We start from the raw sequence: 22,706 nt of genomic DNA, 5'->3' as shown, positions 1-22,706 counted from the left end.
ACTTCCTATCAGTTGCATTTTGGGGAGGGGCAGAGAGTTGTTAGTACCAGTATGAAGACAATAATATCTCTGACATGGAAGTGGTTGGACTTAGGTGCTTTTGTTCCAAACACTCATGACTGGAAGGTGCAAAGTATTAATAAAGTCTCTTGTTTCTACTTGTAAGCAATTTGTAGTTAGTGGTATAATTATTTTATTATGTAATTACAGGCAGAAAAGGTATCAGTCCTATAACAAAAGAAGGTCAGATAAAGTTTTGCATCTAAACTTATTTAGTAATACATAACAGTAAACAGTTTGGGGTTTTTTTAATGTTTCTGAAAACCTGCATGAGCCTTCTTTGTGGTATTAAAGCTTGGTGCTCTGCAAGTCATTAATTTTCTAATCAATGTCTTTCTGGAGATCTTGTTTTGTTTTGCTGGGTTATTTTTGGAGAAAGCTAGATTACATCTTCTGCATTTATTAAAACTGCAACAAAACCCTGACATCTGAGATACGAGTCTAGGAATGTAATGTGTTTGAACCAAATGAAATCTCATTGCTGCTGATGGGCAGGTTGAGTGACTGATTGTGTAGATTGTATGCTCGTTCTTAAGTAGATTTCTTCTTGCTATTCATGTGTTTCTTTCCTTCTTAATTTTTTTTTCACCACCAGACTAATGAAATAGTTTTTACTCTATTATTTCTAGCAAAGCTGGGAACCTTTTTGAAAAGAATGCTGCACCAATTTTGCACTTATCTGGCTTGGATGTAACTGTGGTTAAGGTAAGGTGGTTCTGCTAATATAGATATATTGTCTGCTCTGCTTTGTCCTCCTGAGGAACTGAAAATAAAACCTGTATGCATTTGAAAGTCTCAGTTGTCCTGTAGACATCTCATGGGAAGAAATAAGTAGTGAGATATTAAGCTGGTACTTAATATTTTTCTTTTTAATTTGCAGTTAATTTACAAACAGTGTACTGAGCTTTTCATTTTCTGCTAAAGCAGTACATGTGCTTGTTTGTCTGTCTAAAGCAGCTCTTATATAATTCATGGTTGAGGGAAAACTCTAAATATTTGAGTGCTGGCTAGTGGTGCGTGCCCATCACTGGTGAAATTGTCATTTCTGCCTGAACTTGCAGAATTCAGCAGTGAGGAACTTTGATGTGCAGTGGAACTGTTCAGATTAATTAAAAATAACCTTTTATTTTTGCACTGAAAATACCTCAGTGTATCCGCAAATAATTCAGCATTCCCATCACAAAAGCAGAACACTGAGATCTAAATGGTGTGAATTAACAGGCAGGTTTTCTTTGGCAAGAGAAGAACAAGTAAATGTGAAGAGATTCTGATGTCTTTGCAAGTTTTGGGGGCTGTGGTATGTGGATTGCTTCACGGTCAGGTTGTCCTAGCAGTGAAGTACTCTGATGTGCATCTTTCTGTCTTGGAATCTTTTTGACAAGGTGAAGTGTTAAAATGCTGGTTTTATTAATGCCTTTGTCTGATTGTTGACAGTACACAGAGCCACCCTAAGAGAAAGACTCCAAGCTGATGCTTGGTAGCTTCAGACCTGACAAGTTGGCAAAACAGGGCTGGGCCAGTGAGACTGAGATGTCTCTCTACAAGATATTAACTTTGCAGAAAAAATGTTGATGGTTTAGAAAGTCAGTGTAGTCTTTCCTGCTGTGGGGCAGTGAGCTTTCCTGTAGCTGATGCTGTGTTTCAGAAGATGCACTTGAGGACTTAGGCTGCTAAAGGTGTTGGAGTTTTTCTGCCATAGCATGGTTTGCTTCTGGTTTTGTTTCAGTGTAAAAGTGCTCGGAAATACGATTATTGCTGTGATGTTCTAGGTCTGTCGAGTAAGATTTACTCTGATACTTCATTTAACCTTTGAGTGTGTTTGCTTGCACATATTGTGTTAGGCAGCAGACTGGTTTTGTAGGTTGAAATCTCAGTGAATGCAAGTAATACACAGTACTCTGTGCCTGTAACTATTAAGCAGGTGGAAAGATGATTCTTTTTCCTGGAAGAGAGATATACTAGAAATAGTCACTTGAGTTCTCACCTTTGGATTTCTGTTTCTTCAGACTGATTATGAGGGACAAGCAAAAAAGCTGCTGGAATTAATGGAAAACACGGATCTGATCATTATTGCAGGAGGAGATGGCACAGTACAAGAGGTAATGCAGGAGTTTTGTCCTGGTTTGTTGAGAATCATAGTTGGGCTGAGGGAGAGAAGATTGAATCTGTGCAATGGAGCAGCATCATGGCAACTATTACTAGAGATTTGTCCAGTTTAGTATCTGTGTTTTCAGTCCATGTCATATCTTCTGGGGACAGGAACACTCTGCTATTTGGTATTAGTCTGAAAGTGTTGATGGGAGTGGCAGCAAAAAGAGTATGTGACATAAATATCCTCCAGAATTTTATTCTAGAATGAGCAGACTATTTGGAGCCACATGGTTCTAACCTCTTCTTTCTGTGTAATGTAGTTGTAATGGTTTAATTTTCAAAGTTCATTCCTATCTGTATACTCCCCAAGTGGAATGCATGTTTTGCTAAGTGGGAATCAGATAATTTAAAAATTACATGGGAATGATAACAAAGCCTGGTATGTATTTAATAAATGCCTATTGTCAAGATGATTAATGACAGGAGCAAACTACCAGCAGAACTGGGGTATAGTCTATTTTTCAAGACTGTATTTTATTAAAGCATTTCCTGGAATGCTAACTCTACATGAAATACAATGATCTTAAGAGGAAGTGGTCAGAATACATCTGCAAGTTTCTCCTGGCCTTAGAATTGATTGTTAATCACACTGTAGTTAATCACACTGACCACTGCTATTTTTGCATTATGCAGAGCACATTGAGCATTAAAACACTTCCACTGGCACTGGTTGTGGTGCCAGCATACACTCATAACCCTGCTGTTCCCACCTAAACAATCCTAGCACCTTCCATAAAAGAGTAGCTGCTCCTTAAATCTTTTCAAAGAGTAGATGTGGTTAAGAATTTCATAGCTTTCTTCTGTAACTGTAAACCAAAATTCTCAGAGCTGAGCATTTCCCATGTTTTTCAGGTCATAACCGGACTTCTCCGCAGAACAGATGAGGTGAGAAAGTGTCATTTTTTAGATTTTGTCTAACTCTTACAGGAAGTGTCTTGTGCATCCACTGTGATCTCTTGGTCTCAGCTTTCTCCTGCAGGTTTGTTGCTCACTGATCTGGAGCCAGCTTGCTGTGCATAAGTCAGCTGGGCAGCTGAGCAGCTATGCTGCCTGTTGCTCTTCCTTCCCTTTCTAAGAGAGTGCAGTGGCTCCCAAGCCGTGGCTTTGGGAAGTTTCCATCATCAGAGCAGGGATTGTTGAGAAGCCAAATGCTCAACTTTGAAAGACCCATGGACCAGCTGTGCCTGCAGCTTTGTTTGGCAGAAGCATCGAGCAAAAGGACATGTTTTTCTTGTGTTTGCACAGGCTTGAAACAGAATTCAGTTATGGTCACACTCCTACTGCTTTGGGATTGCTTTGCTGTTCCTTCAAGCAGTGAATATCTACGTATGCAGATGGCTGCACTAAGCAAATTTTAACCTCTCAAGGTGGATTGCTTCAAATGGAAATGAGGGAGATTTTTCTTTTTAAAGTGGGAGGACAGTGTTATTGAAGAAAGGAGGGAATCAGTGTTCCCAAAACCTTCTGGCAGGAGCTGGAAAAAACTCAATTAAATGATCCAGACAAGATTATGATGATACCCTTGGCAGCTAGAATTGTATCTGTTTAGACATTTGCTTTGTCCGAATGTGACAAGAGGAATGCTGCAAGTAAGCCAGTGCTTTTAAAGCAGGCCTGGCAGTATCAATTCTGAGACATCAGTTTTTTTAATTTAATATTACTATAGTTGGCTCCTGAGACCTCTGTAATCTGAAGATACTGGAAGAAAAGTTTTAGAGGCTTTACTGGCTAGTTTTTATTCTCTGTTTTGACTTACTACCTTGACATAGCTTGGGTTGATTTGTAGCATAGGAAATTCTGCATCCAACACAGTTTCGGGTGGAATAGTGCACTGTAGTATTGCCACTGTGTCACTTCATGTCTTTGGCCAGGGAATTCTTCTTGTCCTTCATATCACTCTGTCCTAGGAGTAGAGATCTGCACTTGAGCCCCCTCTCTCTGTGCTCTGCTTCTCTTTGCCCTCGGGTGTGTCATACGACTGCTGCCTGGGTAAGAGGAGCCTGTGCAAGGGATTCCAGAAACACAGTTCCTAGCAGCCAGGGGAGCAGAGCTTGACTGCATGAGCTGCAAAGAGCCTCTGTCTGCACAGTGTGAAAGAATTCTGAAGGAAATGAGAGAAGGGTGTTTGAGGTGTGTTAAGACTCACAGGTGACAGAGATAGCAGGGGAGAGCAGTTGGGCATGAAGTGAGAGGGGAATTACGGAGTCGGTGCAGATTGGCAGGATCATGGTGCTGCTAGCAGCAGAGCCCAGGAGGGAGATGGTACACTGATATATGGTAGTTTACAATGATTTGCTGACACGCTTCAAGAAGCACAGTTTATTATGAGGTATAGTGTAATAACTTGCTCCTTCAACGAGCCCTTTTGCTGAACTGTGGTACAGGAAAATAACATGGTCAATGGCTTCCAAAAATTAGACCTTCTGCTGCTTCATGATTTGGATGCCAGAGGAATCAATTAATTTCCTTTCCTTAAGTGAGAAAATCTCTTTGCCATGCAAGGTTACTCTATCAGAGGGGGATTTCTGCAGCAGCAAATGAGGTCAGAGCTTGTGGTGCCACCGTCAGCATGAAGAAAGATGGCAGATTGCTGACAGAAGCCATGCATTAGTTGGAATGTGGCTGCCAACCTGCATGTAACAATGCTCTTAATGATTACAGAGGGCCCCTTTGTACCCAGCTGGCAATGGTGGGTTCACAGATTCGGGTGCTACATTCTGTGTTACTGCCTTGTTTAAGGAAGTGCCTGGCTGCTCTGTGCTAAAGGGGTGATACCAGGCACAGCTGTGATCTCCATGCAGGAAGCTTTGCTCAGCTGATGCAAATGTTAATTTACTCTCCTCATGTGTCCAGGCTGCCTTCAGTAAGATTCCTATAGGATTCATACCTCTTGGAAAGACCTGCACTCTAAGCCACACTCTGTACCCTGAGAGCACGAACAGAGTCCAGTAAGTATGACATGTTTCTGGCAGAGGGCTTTTTTGGGTTTGTTTTCAAGGAGCAGTGCTTCTGGTAGGTTGATACTTTTCTTTTTCTTCTGTGTTACATAGAAGTTGGCAGTCTCTGGGCAGAGCCTGATGATTCTCTGGACTTGCCTGAGTTAATGACTTCCAAAAACTGACTAAAAATTAAAAGAAGGAAATGTATGTATTATTAGAACATGAAATCATTTGCTGTGGCTAATTTCTCTGTGATCGTGTGATGTTCAGAGGTTTTTTCAAAAAAAAAAAAGGGATTAGAAGGATCAGCCTCTTAGGAATAGCAGAAATGGTATGACAAGGATATAGCAAGGATGTGACAGAATTAAACAAAAATAAGTCCTCTTTCCATCCCTTCTCCAGTCTAAGAATTCTAGAAACTATATGACCTGGTTAGCACCTGCAAAGTAAGGCATGCAAGAATATCTTTATGGAAAAGGTTGGATCATTACTGACTTTTGCAGGGTTTCTTGCCCATCCCAGTGGTGGGACTGATGCTGGCAGCCATCCAGCAACCTGATTCTTATCGTCAGCATCCTGGATATGGTCCAGTCTGGCAATATCTGTTGCCTGCATTTCAGTTTGTTGTAAGATTGTATTCCCCACTTCTAAAGTAAAAAGACTAGTCAACTAATCCTTCATTTCCCCACACTTCATTTCTTTTCAATTTTTCCCTTCCTCTGCTCTCATACTAATGAATGTATTTCTCCTTGCTCCTGAAATCTCTCCACTCTCGCTCTCCCACTAACTCATTTACATTTTTCTTTGTGGAACCCTTGCTGGTATCCATCATACATAAAACCCACGAGTCAAGTGGCATAACATCCTTCATTAAAACTACCAGAGTGCTTTGAAGCTCAGCAAGATGGACAAGGCTGTAATCAGCAGCTAAGATTAAAATAATAATTTATGTTTGGCGTCTAAAGAAGAGGTTTGAAATGAATGATCTGCTTGTCCCAAGGTAATGAACTGTGCAGGTGAGACTGCAGCATATTGGTGCAGTTGAAGGTAATTTGGTCAATAGGCTGCTTAACAACCTGCACCAGTAACAGAACCTGACTGAAGAAGTTCTGAAATGCTATTTTTATAAGAAGTATTTGGGCTTTGGTTCCTTCAGCACTATCTTACCTTAGAGTATAGGAATTGTAAAGGTCTTCCAGATAAGAGTTAGGAGTGAAGAAGGGCTGTGGGAAGAACAGCTTCCTTACCTGTCTCAGTATGCTAATCCTGATGAAGCCAAGGTCAATATCTCCCACTGATTCATGTGAATATTGGTCTGGATCTGAAAATTCCATTTTTTCCTTGTCCAGCTGAGACACTGGAGATGTATACAATGTGGAATTTAAATCTGACCCGTCTTTGAAAACAGGAAAGGGGTTTTTATGAAGATTGTGCTTCAAGCTGTGAACATAGACTATTTAATGAACTTAAACACTTTGGTTAAATAATCTTTACAGCTTGAAATGACAAAGTGCCTTAACTACTGTCCACAACTTAATGGAGACCAAAATGGCATGAGCACCACTGATAGGTAATTTATGCTGATTAAAAACTTCAAAACAAATTAGCATACTAATGCTGTTCAGTGGCAGACACAAGTGAGACCAATCTTGTACCTATCCCCTTCTCTCCCAGGTTGCTTTACTTGCCACCAGTAAAATAAACCTATGATTTGGGTCCTTAGTGTGTTAAGTGTCTGAAACCTCAGGTAACACAGTTGGCTTATGATTTGTCAGGTTAGCTAAAGAAGGAGGAATCTCTGAAAGCTTAGCTGAGAATTTCCTTTTGCTTTTCATGTATTCTGCTGTTTGTTAGGACACAGGCTTTGTCATGTGTTGCAGCCACCCCATTTGCTTTCTGATTTGAAGGAAGTGCAGCACTTCTCCTTGGGTTGTTACATGTGCTGAAAAAAACCCCCACCTGGACTCAGGGAAAAAGAATGTGAAAAACTGTGATTTTAAACTTACTCTTTTCCTTCCTTCCTGTTTGCTTTCCTTTGCTTTTTTTTCTGTTTGTTTTGCAGACATATTACTAATGCTACATTGGCTATTTTGAAGGGAGAGACAGTTCCACTTGATGTGTTGCAGATCAAGGTAAAAGTATTTACATATATGGAACCCAACATTCCTAAAGCTTTCCCATGCTCATGTTTTTATGTTTCCGTGGACTATGTTTCCTCTGTGTGATGCTGTCATGAATTTTGGTTTACGGTCTCAGCAGTTCTGGTGGCAGTCAGTTCTCCACTGTGTGCTCTGATATCAGGTAGGCTAAGCTGGAGACAACACTAGAATGCCTGGACATCTTTTTTTGAGCCCCAGAGAGTATTGATGAATACAAAACTCACTAACACTGATATTTCTGTGGCAGTGGTGAGAGACAGCAATAACAGTCTGAGCTGATTTAATGCATTCATGTGCATTGTGGAGTTAATAGCTTTCTTTGACAAACCGAAAAATGGGAAATGGGAAAACCTGTGACTATGGTTTTTGAATATAATTTTTCTACTGTGCTGTGGGATGGCCATTTCTGCAGCAAGAGCTTAGTGTCACTGTGCAGAGCTCCTTGCTTTTGACTGGCAATATCCACGAGATGAAATGGCTGTGGCTGGGTGTGCAGTCAGCCTCAGTCTGCCTCTTTGAAACTTCACCTCTTCTGTTCCTCTGCGGAGCAGATGGAATGTACAGTGCTTAAATTCTGCTAAGCTTTACTGCTGTTAGCTGTTTATCATACCTCTTCTGTTGAATTTCACTTTTGGGATTAATCAGAAATCAGTTTTTATGTAGAAATGCTATTTTTCTAGCGGCAAAAAATAGAGTTGGAAACAAGATAAGAGAAAGCAATTTTGCAGTGTTTATTTTTCTTTACAGGGAGAAAAGGAACAGCCTGTGTTTGCAGTCTCTGGTTTAAGATGGGGATCTTACAGAGATGCAGGAGTTAAAGTTAGCAAGTAAGAAAATTCTGGTTTTTGGAACTGTACCTTTTTTAGCATCTGTTGCCTAAAGAGATGTACTCCCCTCTCTTAAAGAAGTCTTTTTTTGAGTGTAAGCATTTGACAGGCAGAGGCTCCCACTCTTGTTAGGTCTCACATTACACACATGGGAGTGTAAGATGTATCAGCATTTTTGCCATTTGAAATAAACACTTTGCTGCTGCTGACCTGTTCTTTTTTAAGTATTTACTTTCTTCTTGCCTTGTGGTATCCACTTCTGGAACTTTATTCCGATTGTATCAGTAGGAAAATCTCTCCCTTGAGTAAAGTCTAAGTAAAGTAATTGGCCATTGTTTTTCATCAACTGCCAATGAAAAGACACATGCAGACTCTGTAACTCAATTCCAACAAGGGACATCAGATGCAGCAGAAATGCCCTTCAGTTCCTGCCAGAGATGGCATGGACCCTGCTGTCTGATAACTGTTCTGAATGCTAAAGTAATAATTATTGGGCTTTCTCCAAATGGACGTTTAACATGCCGCTGTCTGTGTATCAGATGACAAGCATTATCTGGTGAAGGAGCAGCAGGGCCAAAGCAGCTCACTTCCCAAACCCTTACAGGGGAATGGCAGCACGTGTCTCTGTGGTGCAGCTGTAAGGATATACCATGTGCTTTGTGAATAAATTATCTTTGTCAGGAAGGAAGAGGTAACAGACCTCTGGAGCCTGTCTGGTGAATATTTGAGTAGGTTTGAGAGGTGATGTGGGGTGGGGGAGATGCACTGCATGGTCAGGGTGTTTGTCCCTGGCAAACAAGGGATATGCTTGGTAGGCTGTGTAGGTGCTGACTTGGCTGTGCTGCAGAGTCTCCTGCTAATTGCAGCCCCAAGTTTTAGGACTTCTCTTTTCTCTGCACACCAGGCTTCCTGCCCATACCCTGGGTTTGGCCTAGTGTCAGCCTTCACATCTCCTGCAACAGTTCCCTTTTGTAAAAGTCTTTTGGACTCAGTACTGGAGACATGACAGCACCTTTTGTATGTGAAAATGTGTGCTCAGAGTCTGCTTGGAACAAGAACTACATGTGTTTGTCCTGTTTTTATACTTCCTCACTTCATCCACTTTTGGTCCTTTTAAGAGATGAGTTATTGGCCTAATATAAACATTTGGTGTTTCCAGTATGGATCTTACTCTGAAAAGAAGGCACCTACTACAAAGGGATTATATTGCAGGACAGTTCCAGAAATTTGTCTGACTATCCCTCTGCTGAGCACTCTTCTGCTGGAGACTTGGTGCTCTTTTATGTTCTTATTTTACAGACAATTTCATGGCTTGGTGGGAGTGGTAGGACAGTCACATGCCTTAGTAGTTAATGATATACTTAGATCTGCAGTGCTTTTGAGCTGATGGTGTTTAATGTGCTTTGTTGACCTTCTTTGGTGGAAGACAATGATCAAAATGTGTGCCAAGCCTTCCTAAATATAGTCACATCTTTAGATGCTATACAGTGCTGTGTGGCTGGCAGGATTTTTATTTTGTAACACACTGATTTTTGATGTGTCCTTTGGGACAAATGAATGTCTGCTGGCTCTGTTCTTTTGTCACTGAAGCTGTTGATTTTTGTTTGTTTCCTCCAACCTCATGCTTTATTGCATATTGTGGAGATCCATGCCACCAGCTGTTAGATCACAGGCCTTTAAATCATCCCCAGTTGTGTCACATAAGTAGGTAAAATTCTGGTAGTGAGATGTCACGCTGCCTGTAGCGAAGATTGTACACTGCATTTTGGTGATCTGTAACTCAGGAGAGGGATGTCTCTGCTAAGCTGGTGATAGTGTGGGAACCAGCTTACAGTATCAGAAAGGTAAAGGTTGTTGGGGAGCACTGCCTTCAGTGGCAAACAAGTCTGTGTGCTCTGACTTCATGCAAGGTTTCTCCCTTTCCCAGTATCCACGTCTGGATGTCTTTTAAGTTCTATTTGTGTTCTTTTTTCAGGTACTGGTACCTTGGGCCTCTGAAAGCCAAAGCAGCTCACTTTTTCAGTACATTTAAGGTAAAAATCAATTGTGAGGAAAGTGGTTTTGTGTGGGAAATGAAAAGGCTGGGTTTGCTTTGTATAATTTATCTGCAAGTGTTCGTGAAGGATTCTGGTAACGATATAAAATGGGAGTGAAATTCAGCTTGTTAAAAACTCTACCAATTGGTAGACTTACTTCTGAAGAGGTGAAGCAGAAGAGAAATACTTTTTTTAAAATTTCCTTTATTGAAGATCTGTTGCTGCTGAAGATCACCAGGAGGAGGCAGTGACCCCCTGTGAAACCAGTGAGCAGCAGTGGTGGTGAAGATAAGTGCTAAGTGCTCTGTCACCTCTTCTCAACAGTCTTTCTTACAATAACATTTCACTCCGATTTATTCATCCAGCAGAAGGGTCTATAATTAGACTGCTCATGCACATTGATAATCAGGCTTCCTTGTGTAGTTAAATGAACATGAAGATTAAGAGCTTATATCTCACCTTAAACTTTTCTGTTGCTTAAAATTGATCCTGGAAAGATTAAAATTTGACCTGCATGAAAGGCAAGGCATTTTCATTCACATGCTTTTCCTGTTGTCTGAACAGGAGCCTCATGAAAGGCTGTGGAAATACCCAGGAGCTGGTGCAGTAGATCAGATTGTGCAGTCTAGCCATCCTGTCTGTGATAGTGCCAATGCTTCCTTTATAGGAAGCTCCTGTAAAGGGGAGTTTAATTGTAATGTATCTGTGAAAGTTGGGTTTTTTTCCCCCATCCCCAGGAAATTAGAGATGATAATTCTGTACTCTGGCATTCTAAGTAGAAACCTATTCTTCATTTCTCTCCAGCCCCTTTCTCACTTTTGTTGAGTCCTTAGCCTCAGCTAGGGGCAGTGGTAGTGGATTTCACTGGTGAGCTATTCATTGTACATTAAAAAGATCTGTTTAACCTGCTGAAGGCTAAAGAGAAGTGCCCACTTTTTCTGCTATTAAGATAGAAAAGTTTCTACCTGATCTCCACAAATTGTGGTATTCATTGCTTTTTGTGCCTCTTATCATTTTGTTAATTTCTGTAAGAAGTGGCTCCAGCCTGTTGAGCTTTATCTCTTCCTGGCTTGTCTTTGTTGCTGCACACTTCATGTGTTCTGGCTTTGCTGTGGCTGTCCTTTGAAATAGGATGACCTGTAGCTGAAAAAAGGGCAATGGGAAAGACTCACCTCTGATGTTGGTAGGGGCACTGTTATGAGGGTTATCATCTCTAAAATACACAGGCTTAAATTATCACAACATTGCTGCTTTTCCGTGTAAGCATTGATGTTTATTGTTCCTGTGTTGCCCTGCTGATAACAACCTCCATTTGTCCTGTTTATTAGGAAGTATGATAGTGGAGTCCTTCCTTGCTCTCAGAGGTGTGAGGTGAATTAGCTCTATGATCCAAAACTACTTCTAAAGTTTTGTCCACAGAAAAATAATTGTATTGAGTTCATATGGGCTCTTGGCTGTGTTGTTTTAGTGTATACATTTAAAAACCAATTAAATTATTCCCTCCCTAAGTCCTGTGTTTGGAGCATTCCAGAAATTATTTTCAAAACAGCAAGAGGAAATAAATTTTGTCAGCATCTGGAGATACTTCAGATGCTAAGGTTCTTCTATAGCCCTGGCACTGGAATCTAAAATATCACCAAGAATAATGTGTTAGTACTTTTCTGGTTTGTTTTTTTTTTTTCACCCTAAGATGCTTTATGAAGCTCACGTGACTTGCCTTAAGACCTGTTATATTGCTGTCTTCAAGCACCTGACTATCAGGTCAGATCTGGATTGTTTGAGTTGTTGGAGAACAAAGCCCTGCCAGGTTTTATTGCCCCTTGGCTGCACACAGCACTGTGGTCTTTGTCTGTTTGCACTGGATCCTGCTGTGTAGGTGCTCTTTGAGGTTGTCTTTGTGCCATGCAGAAACCAATTGTGCTTTCAGACATTAATGTTGACCTTGCCAGTTTTGGTTGTTCCTCCAGCCAGGAACAGCTGTGTCACCCTACCACACATCAGCAGCAAAGAAAACATTGCTTTCCCCTCTGCTCACAGAGGGGAAAATACCTCATTTCATGTGGGGAAGGAGTAGATTAGTGTACTTGGGAACTGTGGGTAATCTGTTTGAAGCTGCAAAAATGTCATCTCACATATGAATCTGGAGGCTGGAGAGCCACAAGGTAGGCTGAGGCAGTGGTGGGGTCTCAGTGGCTCTGCAGGAGTACTTAGGAGCACAGAATAAATAGGCTGCAGCACTAACCAGAATAAACAGATGGGTGCTAAACAAAATGCCCTTTTCTTCTGTCTTTCCTTTCCATGTAAATCCAAGGAGTGGCCTCAGAAACATCAAGCTGCTCTCATGTATGTGGGTCCAACTGAGAGACCTCCAGAAGAGCCAGAGGAGAAACCATCCAGACCTCCTTTGTATGTGAGGCTTTACAGACGACTGCGGTTATACTGGTCACCTCCCAAAGGTGAGCTCTGCATATTGTGGCATAAACTCACAGGCAGGTTTTTCTCCTCTAAGAGATCGAGGAGGGGGTGTGTGGAGGAGGTGTCTGCTTTACTTCTCTGCTCTCTTTTTTGTTACTATTTATTATTTAAGTATTTTTACTATTTGTTACAACTGTGATTTTGTCAAAGATAGTTGCAGTGGTGTCTGCCAGAAATTGAACAGAGTAGTCATAGAATCATCATAAAATCATAGAATTTTAGGAATGGACCAAATCATCCCATCCCAACCCCCTGCCATGGGCAGGGACACCTGCTAGACCAGGTTGCTCAAGGCCTCATCCAACCTGGCTTTGAACACTGCCAGGGCTGGGACATCTACTACCTTCCTGGGCAACCTGTTCCAGTGTCTCACCACCCTCACAGGAAAAATCTTTTCCTAATATCTAGCCTAAATTTCCCCTCCTTCAATTTGAATCCATTACCCATTGTCCTATTTCTGCAGTTCCTGACAAAAATATTCCTCTCCAGCTCCCTTGTAGCCCCTTCAGATACCTGAAGGGTACTGTGAGGTCTGCACACAACTTTCTCTTCTCCAGGCTGAACAGCCCCAACTTCCTCAGCCTGTCTTCCTAGGGGAGATGCTCCAATCTTCTTACCAACTTTGTGGCCTCCTCTGGACTTGCTCCAACATTTCCATGTCTTTTTTATGCTGAGGGCACCAGAACTGCATGCAGTATTCCAGGTGGGGTCTATAGAAAATACATGTCACCACAGCATCCTGTGGTGGATGCTGGATGTTGGATGTTGGATTCCTGTTTTTTTGGCAGCAGTGCATTGTGTGTTTTCTAAATGTTCCTGTAACTAGCCCAGGAGACCTGTTTGTTCATCCCTGGGCATAAGGACTCACAGGGCTGCCATGTACTGTGCTTGGCAGTTTTCTTTTACTGTGTGAATATTGATGGTGTTTTTTTCTTTCCTTCAGTACACACAAGCTCTCTTTTCCTTTTTTAACATTTTGACATTTTTAAAGGAACAAAACTAGTGGCCACAATGGTTCAGAGTGATTTTTGTGTCTGGCAATGATGTTTCATGCTTCATAGCAGTGAAATGGTGATTTGTGTAATTAAATCCCACTTAATGATATCTTCTCTTCTTGATTTGCAGAATTCCCCCAGGAGGTGACCCCGGAGGACTGGGAGGAACTGAAGCTCTCCACCATTGAGCTTTCCATTGCAACCCGTAACAGGCAGCTTGACCTAACAGTAAGACCATAATATAACTGGATTCCAAATGCCACTCACCCACAGTTTTCCTTTCATTCTGAACTCCTTGTGTCTATATGAGTAAACTTACTACCTCATGCATGGAGAGGCCCATGACTGATCCAGGAATGGGCAACTTTCAGAGCCAGTGTAAAAGCACTGGAGACTCATGTAAAACTGGGAGAGTTTGTACAACAAGGTTTCACTGGCCAAACAGAAGCTTTAGGGTTGCTCTGGAGTAAATAAAGCATCAAAATAGGCAATGCTTTCCTTCTTCACCTGTGTGAGAGTGATTCTGTTTCATCAGTGGTGCTAAAAGGAAGCTGAACCTGAATGTCTGGCTGTAGTTTTGGCTTTTTCTCTTTTTCTGGCTTGCAGAGCAAAGAGTTAAAAAGAACTGGGCCTAGGGAAAGGACAGGGGCTACAATGATGTGAAGGACAGGAAATGTAGGTGATTGTGGAAGAGTAGAACCAGGGCAGCAAGGGACCTGCTGCGGTTGTAATCTTCTCAGCATGTTCATTCATTGTTTTAAAACCTGAGTTTGGCTTATGGCTGTGTTTTGGTGCAATTTTACTGCTGTGAAAGCTATTTGGATAGATGCTAGTCTTTAATTTTACTGTAAAATGCTAACACACTGATCCCATACTGATGAGCTTCTCTTCATGTCTTCCTCATGGCTGCAGGAAACTGTTGCCACTACACCCAGATTAATAGGAGGTGTTGAATTTACTGCAACATGTTTCCTGCTTAGAATTCACGGTCTTTAAGAACATGAATTTTGAGTTGCATCTTGTAGGATCAGACAAAAAAAGCCAAAGAGACAAATACAGTATTTAAAATTTTCTCTAGTTTTCTCCTTAGAATGTACCACATGAAACTCAGTTTCTTCTACAACAGTGGCTTAGGATTTGGACCATCAGTGTGCTAGTAATGGTAGAAGCTAGACAGAGAGTAGTGGTTGGGGGTTTGGTTTTTTACTGGTTTGTAGATGGCACTTGAACACAAGAATTTTGGTTGCTGAACTGGATTGCAGCCTGTGATGTAAAGTAAAAACAGATGTACCAGGTACTGAAAAAATACCTGATTGCCACAAACTAGCCCTTACTCTTTTTGGTTATTTTTATTTGTTTGTTTTGTCTCCTTCATGTCTTCAAGATGTGCTTTAATGCTGGTATTGGAAAAAGAAGTGGTGGAGGGTTTTCAGGTCTCTTGCATAGCCTAAAAAAATGGACAAGTTTATGTTAGGCCCGTTGTACTTTTCTATTTCTAGAGCTGGAAGTATCTTGGTACTGTATCTTCTTTTTCTACAAGTATGGACCCCTTGTAACTGCTTTTTACTCCATTCTGGAAACCATTGTCCCTGTAGCCATCAAAGCTCAACAGCAGCTCTCTCAAATTGATACCAGGGCATATCTGCTGACTACTGTCAGCCACCCCTGTCTCTCCTCAGATTCATGCCCAGACTGCCCTGTTGAAGAGAAGCTGATAAAGCCATACAGATGCAGCTCAGACAGTGCCAAGACTACCTCTGCAGATACAGCAGAGAAATAAACCAAGTTATTTCAATAGATGCATTTATTTTTACTTTTGTCATTTTGATTGCATCTGCACTAGGACTTTTGCCAAGACAGAAATGTTAAAATAAATAAAAATAAATTGCATCTTAATCAAAGTTGCTTTCCTGGAAAAGGCTTTACTGTACACTTGGTTTAAGGGCAGGCTGTAAGCAGGAGATCAGCTAAGTAAGGAGTTTAAAGCAATGATATCAAGGGCACTTTGATTTCCAGTTTGCATTGTTTAAAATTCTCTTGCTGTAGTGTTTGGTGACCAGTTGTCCTATCATTGTACTATTGCTGAAATTCGTGAATGACCCACTGAATAGAAATCAAAGGAGTAAACTCAAGGGATTTGCTATTACCATCTTTAAATGTAACAAGAAGCCAAACGTGACTCATTATTTTGCTTCTTCTGGTGTTTATTGTGGAATGTTCATCAATGAGGAAACGCTGTGTATAATTTATAGAAAAGTATGAAGTGCAGAAATGCATCTTTTGCCTCCTTGGGCATTGTGTGAACATATTGCAGTGTCATGGGCGTGGCATTTCCTGATGTTAACTTCTTGGTTTCTGGATCCTTCTTTTTGCAGCGCACTGAAGACTTCATGGACATTTGCATTGAAGCAGATACTGTCAGCAAAGGACAGTTTGTTCACAGAGGGTGAGTATGGGAAGGCTGTGAGAAGGTGACAGAATCTCTGTATGAGTTGGAACACAAATATACTGGTTTTCTCTGATCTTCTGCTGCAAAATTCAGAAGTAGAACACTGCAAAGGACACCAGTCAGTAATGCTTCATTGGGATTCATGTTTTTCTTCTTTAAAATTCTTACTCATTTTCTGTCAACAAGGCAGAACTCCAGAACCTGCAGTGTCAGTGTCCAGAACCCAGAGTTTTTCCCAGCCTCCAAGTTTGCTATACCTTTCATCTTTTCCCCCATTGCTATGAGTCAGTGCTGCTTGGATAATACTGTCATAACTGAATTTTATAGACAGCCATGGAGACTTATCCCCAGAATCTATCAGCCCTAGCTGCTCAGTGGATTGAGATGTGGATCACAGAGCTGATATGTTTGTACTAGTGATACTTGGAATTTTTGAGCTGCGATTAGACAGTCCCTGCTTCTACAGGATGAGCTTCCTTCACTCAGTAGCTCTTGTGAGACATTAGGTCTGAGCTGGAAGAACTTCTGGAAGGTGTGAATTTAAACAGGGACTTAGAGCAAATGTATTGGTGCTGCTTGTATGTGGAGTAAGAATGCTGTAGGTATGAAGCAGCAGCATGTAGAGAAAAAGTGTGTATTGCTTCCTTTGTGCTTTTAATTTACTGTAGTGCTCTTGTTCCTCCTGCTCTCACCAGATGCAAATCTGAGCTGCCTTTTCCAGCTCCTTCATACAGTCCCACTCGCAAATACATTGCATCTTCAGTGCAGTGTTCACCAGCAACAGATTTTCCTGCTAAATCGAGTGCTCTTCTGCGTGTTACCTTTTTGTTCGCCAGTACTGGTTTTAAAGTCTTAGAGCTCCCTCTAGCGAAATCAATAGCAGCATTTCACACTTGCTTGTCATCACCCTAACGATTCCTGCTTCTGTCTCTGCAGGCCCATTACTTGAGCATCCCATGAACCTCAGTGGGTATAGAATCTTCTGACCCTTCATACACTGTAGGTCAGGTCACCACCTGCAACTGCTTTTAAATTGCATGAGCCTTGTGGACCATAGGTTGCTTGGGACTGAAGTCTGTGCTTTGAAGGCTGCAGAGGGAAAGGAGGAGGAGATTCTCCCATTACTAGCAAGAGGAATATGGCTTCTTAAGGGAGGGAGTCAATGGAGATGCTCTGCTGGGTTCTTGAACACTTTGATAGCAGAAAAATTGTGGATGAATTTGTGCGATTTAAATGATGTGTATTCAAGTGTATTCCCAGTGTAAATAATGTTTCTTGTGTGGACTGTACGTGCTTCATGCAGTAGTAGGGCGTGTTTTCTGTCTGCAATTACAGTGTCATGCCAAAAAAGCCTCTGATGAGTATTCACATTGCTCTGCTGTCTACAGCTAATTAGAGGCAGTACCGAAAGCTTTGAGCTGCTGTTCAAGCAAAGTTCAGAGAAACAAGCTCTTTTGATGAAATAGTGCCCAAAAGTCTGTAGGTGACAAAGAAAGAGAAAGAGGGGTGTATGGGGTGGTAAAGCAGCGGGAGGGACCAGTTAGTTGTACAGGGAGATGTCAGAACAGAAAAAATGTGCCCTGTTTTTGCAAGGCAAAATCAGGGTGTTCAGAGATCCCACAGTGCCTTTGGCAGCTAGGTTTGAATCAAGCCCATTATCAGAGGCTCCCCATTGCCTAGCACTGACAGGGTTTGTCTTTGGAAATGTGTGAAAAAGCTCTTTCTTCTTTTTTTTTTTTAATGCATAGCTAAAACTCCACCAGAATTTGGAGGGTTGAAAAGGTTTTTAGGGAAAATACCTATCAGTGCAGATATCAAGGTTTTTTGTAGTGAAGAGGTCACTGACATGAGCTGATGAGAAGTGATGGGTCACACAGAGGAAACCACACATCCAGCAGGTAACTACCATGCAGGCTCAGGCAGTGTGTGTGTGTAGGTGTGGGAGTGCATCAGAGTGCTGGAGGGCATCTGCTGTTGGGTTTCAAAGAAAGGACTAGGTCATCCCAGGTGTATAAAAGTGCCCTCTGGCTGTGGATCAGATTTGAGTGAACAAGACCATCTGCAGCAGGGGTAGAGCTGATGTTTAAAATAAGGTAGGGGAAGAAGAGGGTTAGAAGGGAGTGCTTCCTAAGAACTGCTGGAGGGAAGGGAGAGCAGGGATGGAAAGTGTAGCATCAGTAATGCACAGCCAGGTAACCAGCTTAGATTCTGTGTGTGCAAGTGTGGAGAGCTGTCACTCCAGGGCATGAATGCAGCTACCAGCCACAGTGCAGAAGACTTTTTGGTAAGGGGTCTTAGTCTGAGTCATTTAACACTGGCTGCTTCTGGACATGAAAACTAGGTTAAAAGTGTGTTATCTGCAGTAGGTGTTGTGATTCTCTCTCTGCCTGTATTGTTGTGATTCAGCATATGGAGTGGGATGCAACAATCAGTTGAGACTGCTGCTGATAGACTTTTGGTCTCATTCCTGTTTCACTTTGTTCTCTTGTCTTGAGTAAAGAGAGGAGTCAAATGGAAATGAATTCTCATCCTTTTCTACTGGGCCACTGGAGGGGCAATTGCTGCAAGTGGAATTGTGTCTGTTTGCTTCTACCAGGGTTCTTCTTTGGCTGGTCTTCAGTTCCATGTCTTGGCTCTTTTGAGCTTACCTTGACCCCAGAATTGCATCTCTATAGAGCTTCATTTGCCTTCATTGACCAAAAAAATCTGCTTGGTCACCAGAGTGCCATATATAGGACCTTGTATGTTAAACTCCAAGCAGGTTAAACTTTTATTGGGGAATCTTGCTGCTTGTTTGTACAGCACTGTATAAACTGACAGTATTGCATGCCATCAATGATGTATAATTCATATTGCTGGAGGATGTTTAATTCCCTCACAGTCACTCATCAATCTTTTAGTATATACATATTTGATTAAAACCAAACTTTCCACAGTTAATATTGCTTCTGTCCTTCCCTGCCCTTTCCTTTGGTATCTTAGCTTTTCTTCCTTTGTCTTTGATTATCATCTCCTGTTTCAACCCTCTCCTCTCATGTTCTTTCTCTGGGATTTTCTGGGATTTTAAGAAGCACTTGCATTCCTCGGGGCACAGAAGGCTTGGTGTAGAGGGAGTTTCTGACATGTTTTTGTGAGTTCTTTTCCTGGGCAATATTTAAATACACTCTTCTTTCATATCAGTCTACGGAATACATGGAAAAGTTAGTGACAGTTAACATGGCACTTGCACCACCAGCTTTCTAAGACAAACAGTTGCCTTCTGTGTGCTCCCATTTGACATCCACAGAAGTAGGAAAGAAAGCAGCACTTCTCTAAGTACAATACATCAATAAGAATCTCACAGGCACCCAGAAGAGAGAGAGTAACTAACAAACATGGCTATGTAATTTGGAGTGGATAAAATGATGATGTTTGGGGTGTTTCTTCACAAGAGCGATATAAAGTTAGCTGGTAAGAAACGTCATGCTGAGTGGTGTTGATGTGAGAAGAGTGAGGGTGTTGTTTGTTTGTGGTTTCAGATGGCAATTTAGTGGTTCGATACTAATATAATTCTAACAGTTTTTTGGGTTAGGGTTGTTTAGGTTGTTATGTGGGTGCATGGGATACGAGGAAATGGTAGTACTTGCAGGAAGTGTACAGTTCAGCATGTAAGTGAGAAGCACAGAACTGTGATACATGCTCAAATTTAGTCAGTGAGCCTCAGAGCAGAAGGTGGCTGGAGGCTGTCAGTGCATACTGATATGTATTGACTGCAGCAAGGGCTATTTTACTTTCTCACAGTTAAACCCACAAATATTTGTATATACACATAACCTCTAAGTTTATGAAATGCATAGTGATTTACCAGCCCACAATGAAATGTGATGCCTAAAGAAGGCTGTTTCTGAGAAATGTGTCCTTACCTTACCTCTCTCTTGGTTTGAACAGAAGTCAAAAGATGCGTGATCCACATATGTGTCCTGAAGGGAGTCAGTGCATCCAAGCCAGCAGATGTATCTTGCAACTTCCAGAGGTGAGAAGCTGAGAGAGCTGGAAAACTCTCTCACTTTATTTCCTTGTATCCAATGATGCTGTACAGTAAGAAATCTCTACTCCAAATCTGAGAGATCGATTGCACTTCCAGTGAGTTATTCAGTTCCACAGTGCAGCGAGTCCCTGGCCAGGAAATACATACTGCAGTTCCCCAAGTGGTCTGTAAACCTGAGAGGGAGCTTCATTCTGCCAGTAAATAGGGGCAGATCTTTTATGATGACAGTAGTGGTGGTTGTAGAGGGTCTTTTACCCAGGTGTATTGCATTTGCACAGGAAGTTCCACCTGAACATCAGAAAGAACTTCTTAACTGTGAGAGTGACCATGCACTGGAACAGATTGCCCAGAGAGGTTGTGGATTCTCCCTCACTGGAGATATTCAAGAGCCATCTGGTTGCAGTCCTGTGCCACGTGCTCTAGGATGACCCTGCTTGAGCAGACAGGTTGGCCCAGATGACCCACTGTGACCCCTTCTAACCTTACCCAAACTGTGATTCTGTGATATGCAGATCTCCTGAGCATTGAAGATGTGTGTATTTTTCCCTAGAAGGGATTGTGCTGTAGAGAAGAAGATAAATATTAGAAGCTTTATGGAGACCAAGGAGGGTGAGACAGGGCAGTGGGGCTCAGATCAGTATAAGGAAGTGTCTCAAACTTTGAATCAATGAGCCGAGAAAGAAGACAAAACTGTTCCCACCAGTGTAATTTAGATTCACCTTTTCCTGCCTCTGCGAAAGAAGAGGCTGTTACCACAGCTCTGGGGAGGACAGTTTCTTCTTTAACAAGGACATGAAATCAATCTCATAGATAATTTCTATCTTCAAGTGATCGATCATTTGGCAAAATAATTTTATATTAAGGGAGAATAGAATGTGCCAAAAGGTTGAAAAAATCTGTTGCTAACTAAGTGAAAATCATGAATTGTGATTTCATGGTTAGCCAACTTCCTTGCATTGAATTCATACCATGGCAGTTTTGTGATTCTGAAAGAATACTTTGGAGTGCTGGGCTAAGTACAGCTGAGCTTTCAGTAAGGGTTGTGGTGTAAGATGAGCTGTTCATGCTGCATCTGCTGCTAAGACTTTTCAGAACATGTGTGCATGGCACACAGCAGTGCTGTTTGGCTCCATGACCTAGCTCTGATGAAGGAACCAGAGGCAGCTCAGATGAGTCTCACTGGCTTTGCAGAGAAGCAGAGTACATTGATCCAGGTGCACTACTTTGCTGTACCTCTGACTTCCAGAACCTAAACTAGTTTCTGTAATCTGTGCTGTTCTGGTCACTTGGAGCTAGTTGGAGTATCCACATAACAGCCCTCCCTTGAGCTGAGTGTGTGCAAAGCAGTCATTGAGTTTCAGGTGAAGTCAGTGCCATTTTGATGAATGGTTTTACTCACTGGTGACTTTATCAGCACTAAAGAAAACACTTAAGAAAATTCTTCTGCTGAGTAATTCCGGACCGGTGAATTACTTTGCATCTCATGTTTCAGATCAATATAGTGAAACAATACCAAAAGGGGTTTGTAACATGGATTTAATAGGAGTTACTTAGCAGGCACTTCTGCAGATTAGCTTGTGTCACCACTGGCAGCCCAAGATCTAAGTGCATGTAATTGTAGTTCCAATAGCAAAGAATCCTTCAGTATAAACAATGTGGATCATTAAAGCTTCCTAGCATTTAATTATCACTAATTAGCAACAAAGTGAGGTAACATCTTATGCAACAGACTCTTAATATATTAGGTGCAGTGAAGGATAGCTCTGCCTGTGGTGTGGAGGGCAAATGGGAGAGGATCGCCTTGGCTGAGACTCAGCTGCAGTCTCTCAGTAAAATCAGGTCCCAGCATTGCTGCAATAAGAGGTTTGATGTTTTGCTGTTGCTGCACACAGGGCACTGAGGGATCCTTTGGCATTGACAACGAGGAGTACGAAGCGATGCCCGTGGAGGTGAAGCTATTGCCCCGGAAACTTCGGTTCTTCTGTGACCCCAGAGTGAGAGAGCAGATGCTCCAGGCAGCAGTACAATGAGAATTCATGGCAAAGTGTTTACCACTCTTACCAGGGTCTCTTCAAGGTGCATGAGACCTCACTAACTTCATTAACCCCACCAGACTAATAAGCCTTTTGGCCATTTTTATGCACAATGTACTTCCATTGGAAGTGGATGATTTGGCTGGTCTCAAAGGGGTTAAAAATGCAAATGAAAATTCTGAGAAATGCATGTTGACTTGATGGCATCTTTTTCTTCCCCCCACTCTGAGAAGTCATCAGTGTTCCATTTACAGCACTGCAGGCTGAGTGCTGTGTGCCAGATGCTACTGTTTGAATGCAATTGTATATTAAAGTAAAAGAAAGCACACTTGTCCTTGTGTTCTGAGAGTTTAGGTCTACTTTACCCATCTATAAATCTGGCAGAACCTGGGATCTTGGAAAAAAAATCTTTTGGGGGGAGTAATGTTAAGGAATTCTATGAAGTGTTGGAATTGCTACATTAAAATAGGGGGTTGGTTATCTACTCTGTCACAAAACAAATCAGAGATCAGTGATCCAAAGCTTCAGAGCAAGTTAAAAAATTCCCTGTATGTA

The 22,706-nt window shown here is 41.7% G+C and overlaps 1 protein-coding gene across 1 annotated transcript in view; it reads left to right on the top strand.

The window, feature by feature from the left end:
- The window catches only part of AGK (acylglycerol kinase), a 27,271-nt gene extending 4,801 nt beyond the window's left edge, over positions 1 to 22,470 (top strand). Inside the window, exons 3-14 of the mRNA XM_009075328.1 lie at positions 690 to 765; positions 2,067 to 2,159; positions 3,064 to 3,096; positions 5,065 to 5,159; positions 7,213 to 7,282; positions 8,057 to 8,136; positions 10,112 to 10,169; positions 12,484 to 12,628; positions 13,773 to 13,870; positions 16,018 to 16,088; positions 20,019 to 20,103; positions 22,011 to 22,470. Coding sequence (XP_009073576.1) covers positions 690 to 765; positions 2,067 to 2,159; positions 3,064 to 3,096; positions 5,065 to 5,159; positions 7,213 to 7,282; positions 8,057 to 8,136; positions 10,112 to 10,169; positions 12,484 to 12,628; positions 13,773 to 13,870; positions 16,018 to 16,088; positions 20,019 to 20,103; positions 22,011 to 22,148 — 1,042 coding nt within the window. The 3' untranslated portion in view covers positions 22,149 to 22,470. The remainder of the gene's footprint in view (positions 1 to 689; positions 766 to 2,066; positions 2,160 to 3,063; positions 3,097 to 5,064; positions 5,160 to 7,212; positions 7,283 to 8,056; positions 8,137 to 10,111; positions 10,170 to 12,483; positions 12,629 to 13,772; positions 13,871 to 16,017; positions 16,089 to 20,018; positions 20,104 to 22,010) is intronic.
- Positions 22,471 to 22,706: the final 236 nt, after the last annotated feature.

The sequence above is a fragment of the Acanthisitta chloris genome, unplaced genomic scaffold (assembly GCF_000695815.1).
Source record: "Acanthisitta chloris isolate BGI_N310 unplaced genomic scaffold, ASM69581v1 scaffold15415, whole genome shotgun sequence".
NCBI classification, from domain to species: Eukaryota; Metazoa; Chordata; class Aves; order Passeriformes; family Acanthisittidae; genus Acanthisitta; species Acanthisitta chloris.
Note: the sequence above shows the minus strand (reverse complement) of the source record. Positions and strands in the feature narration are given on the sequence as shown.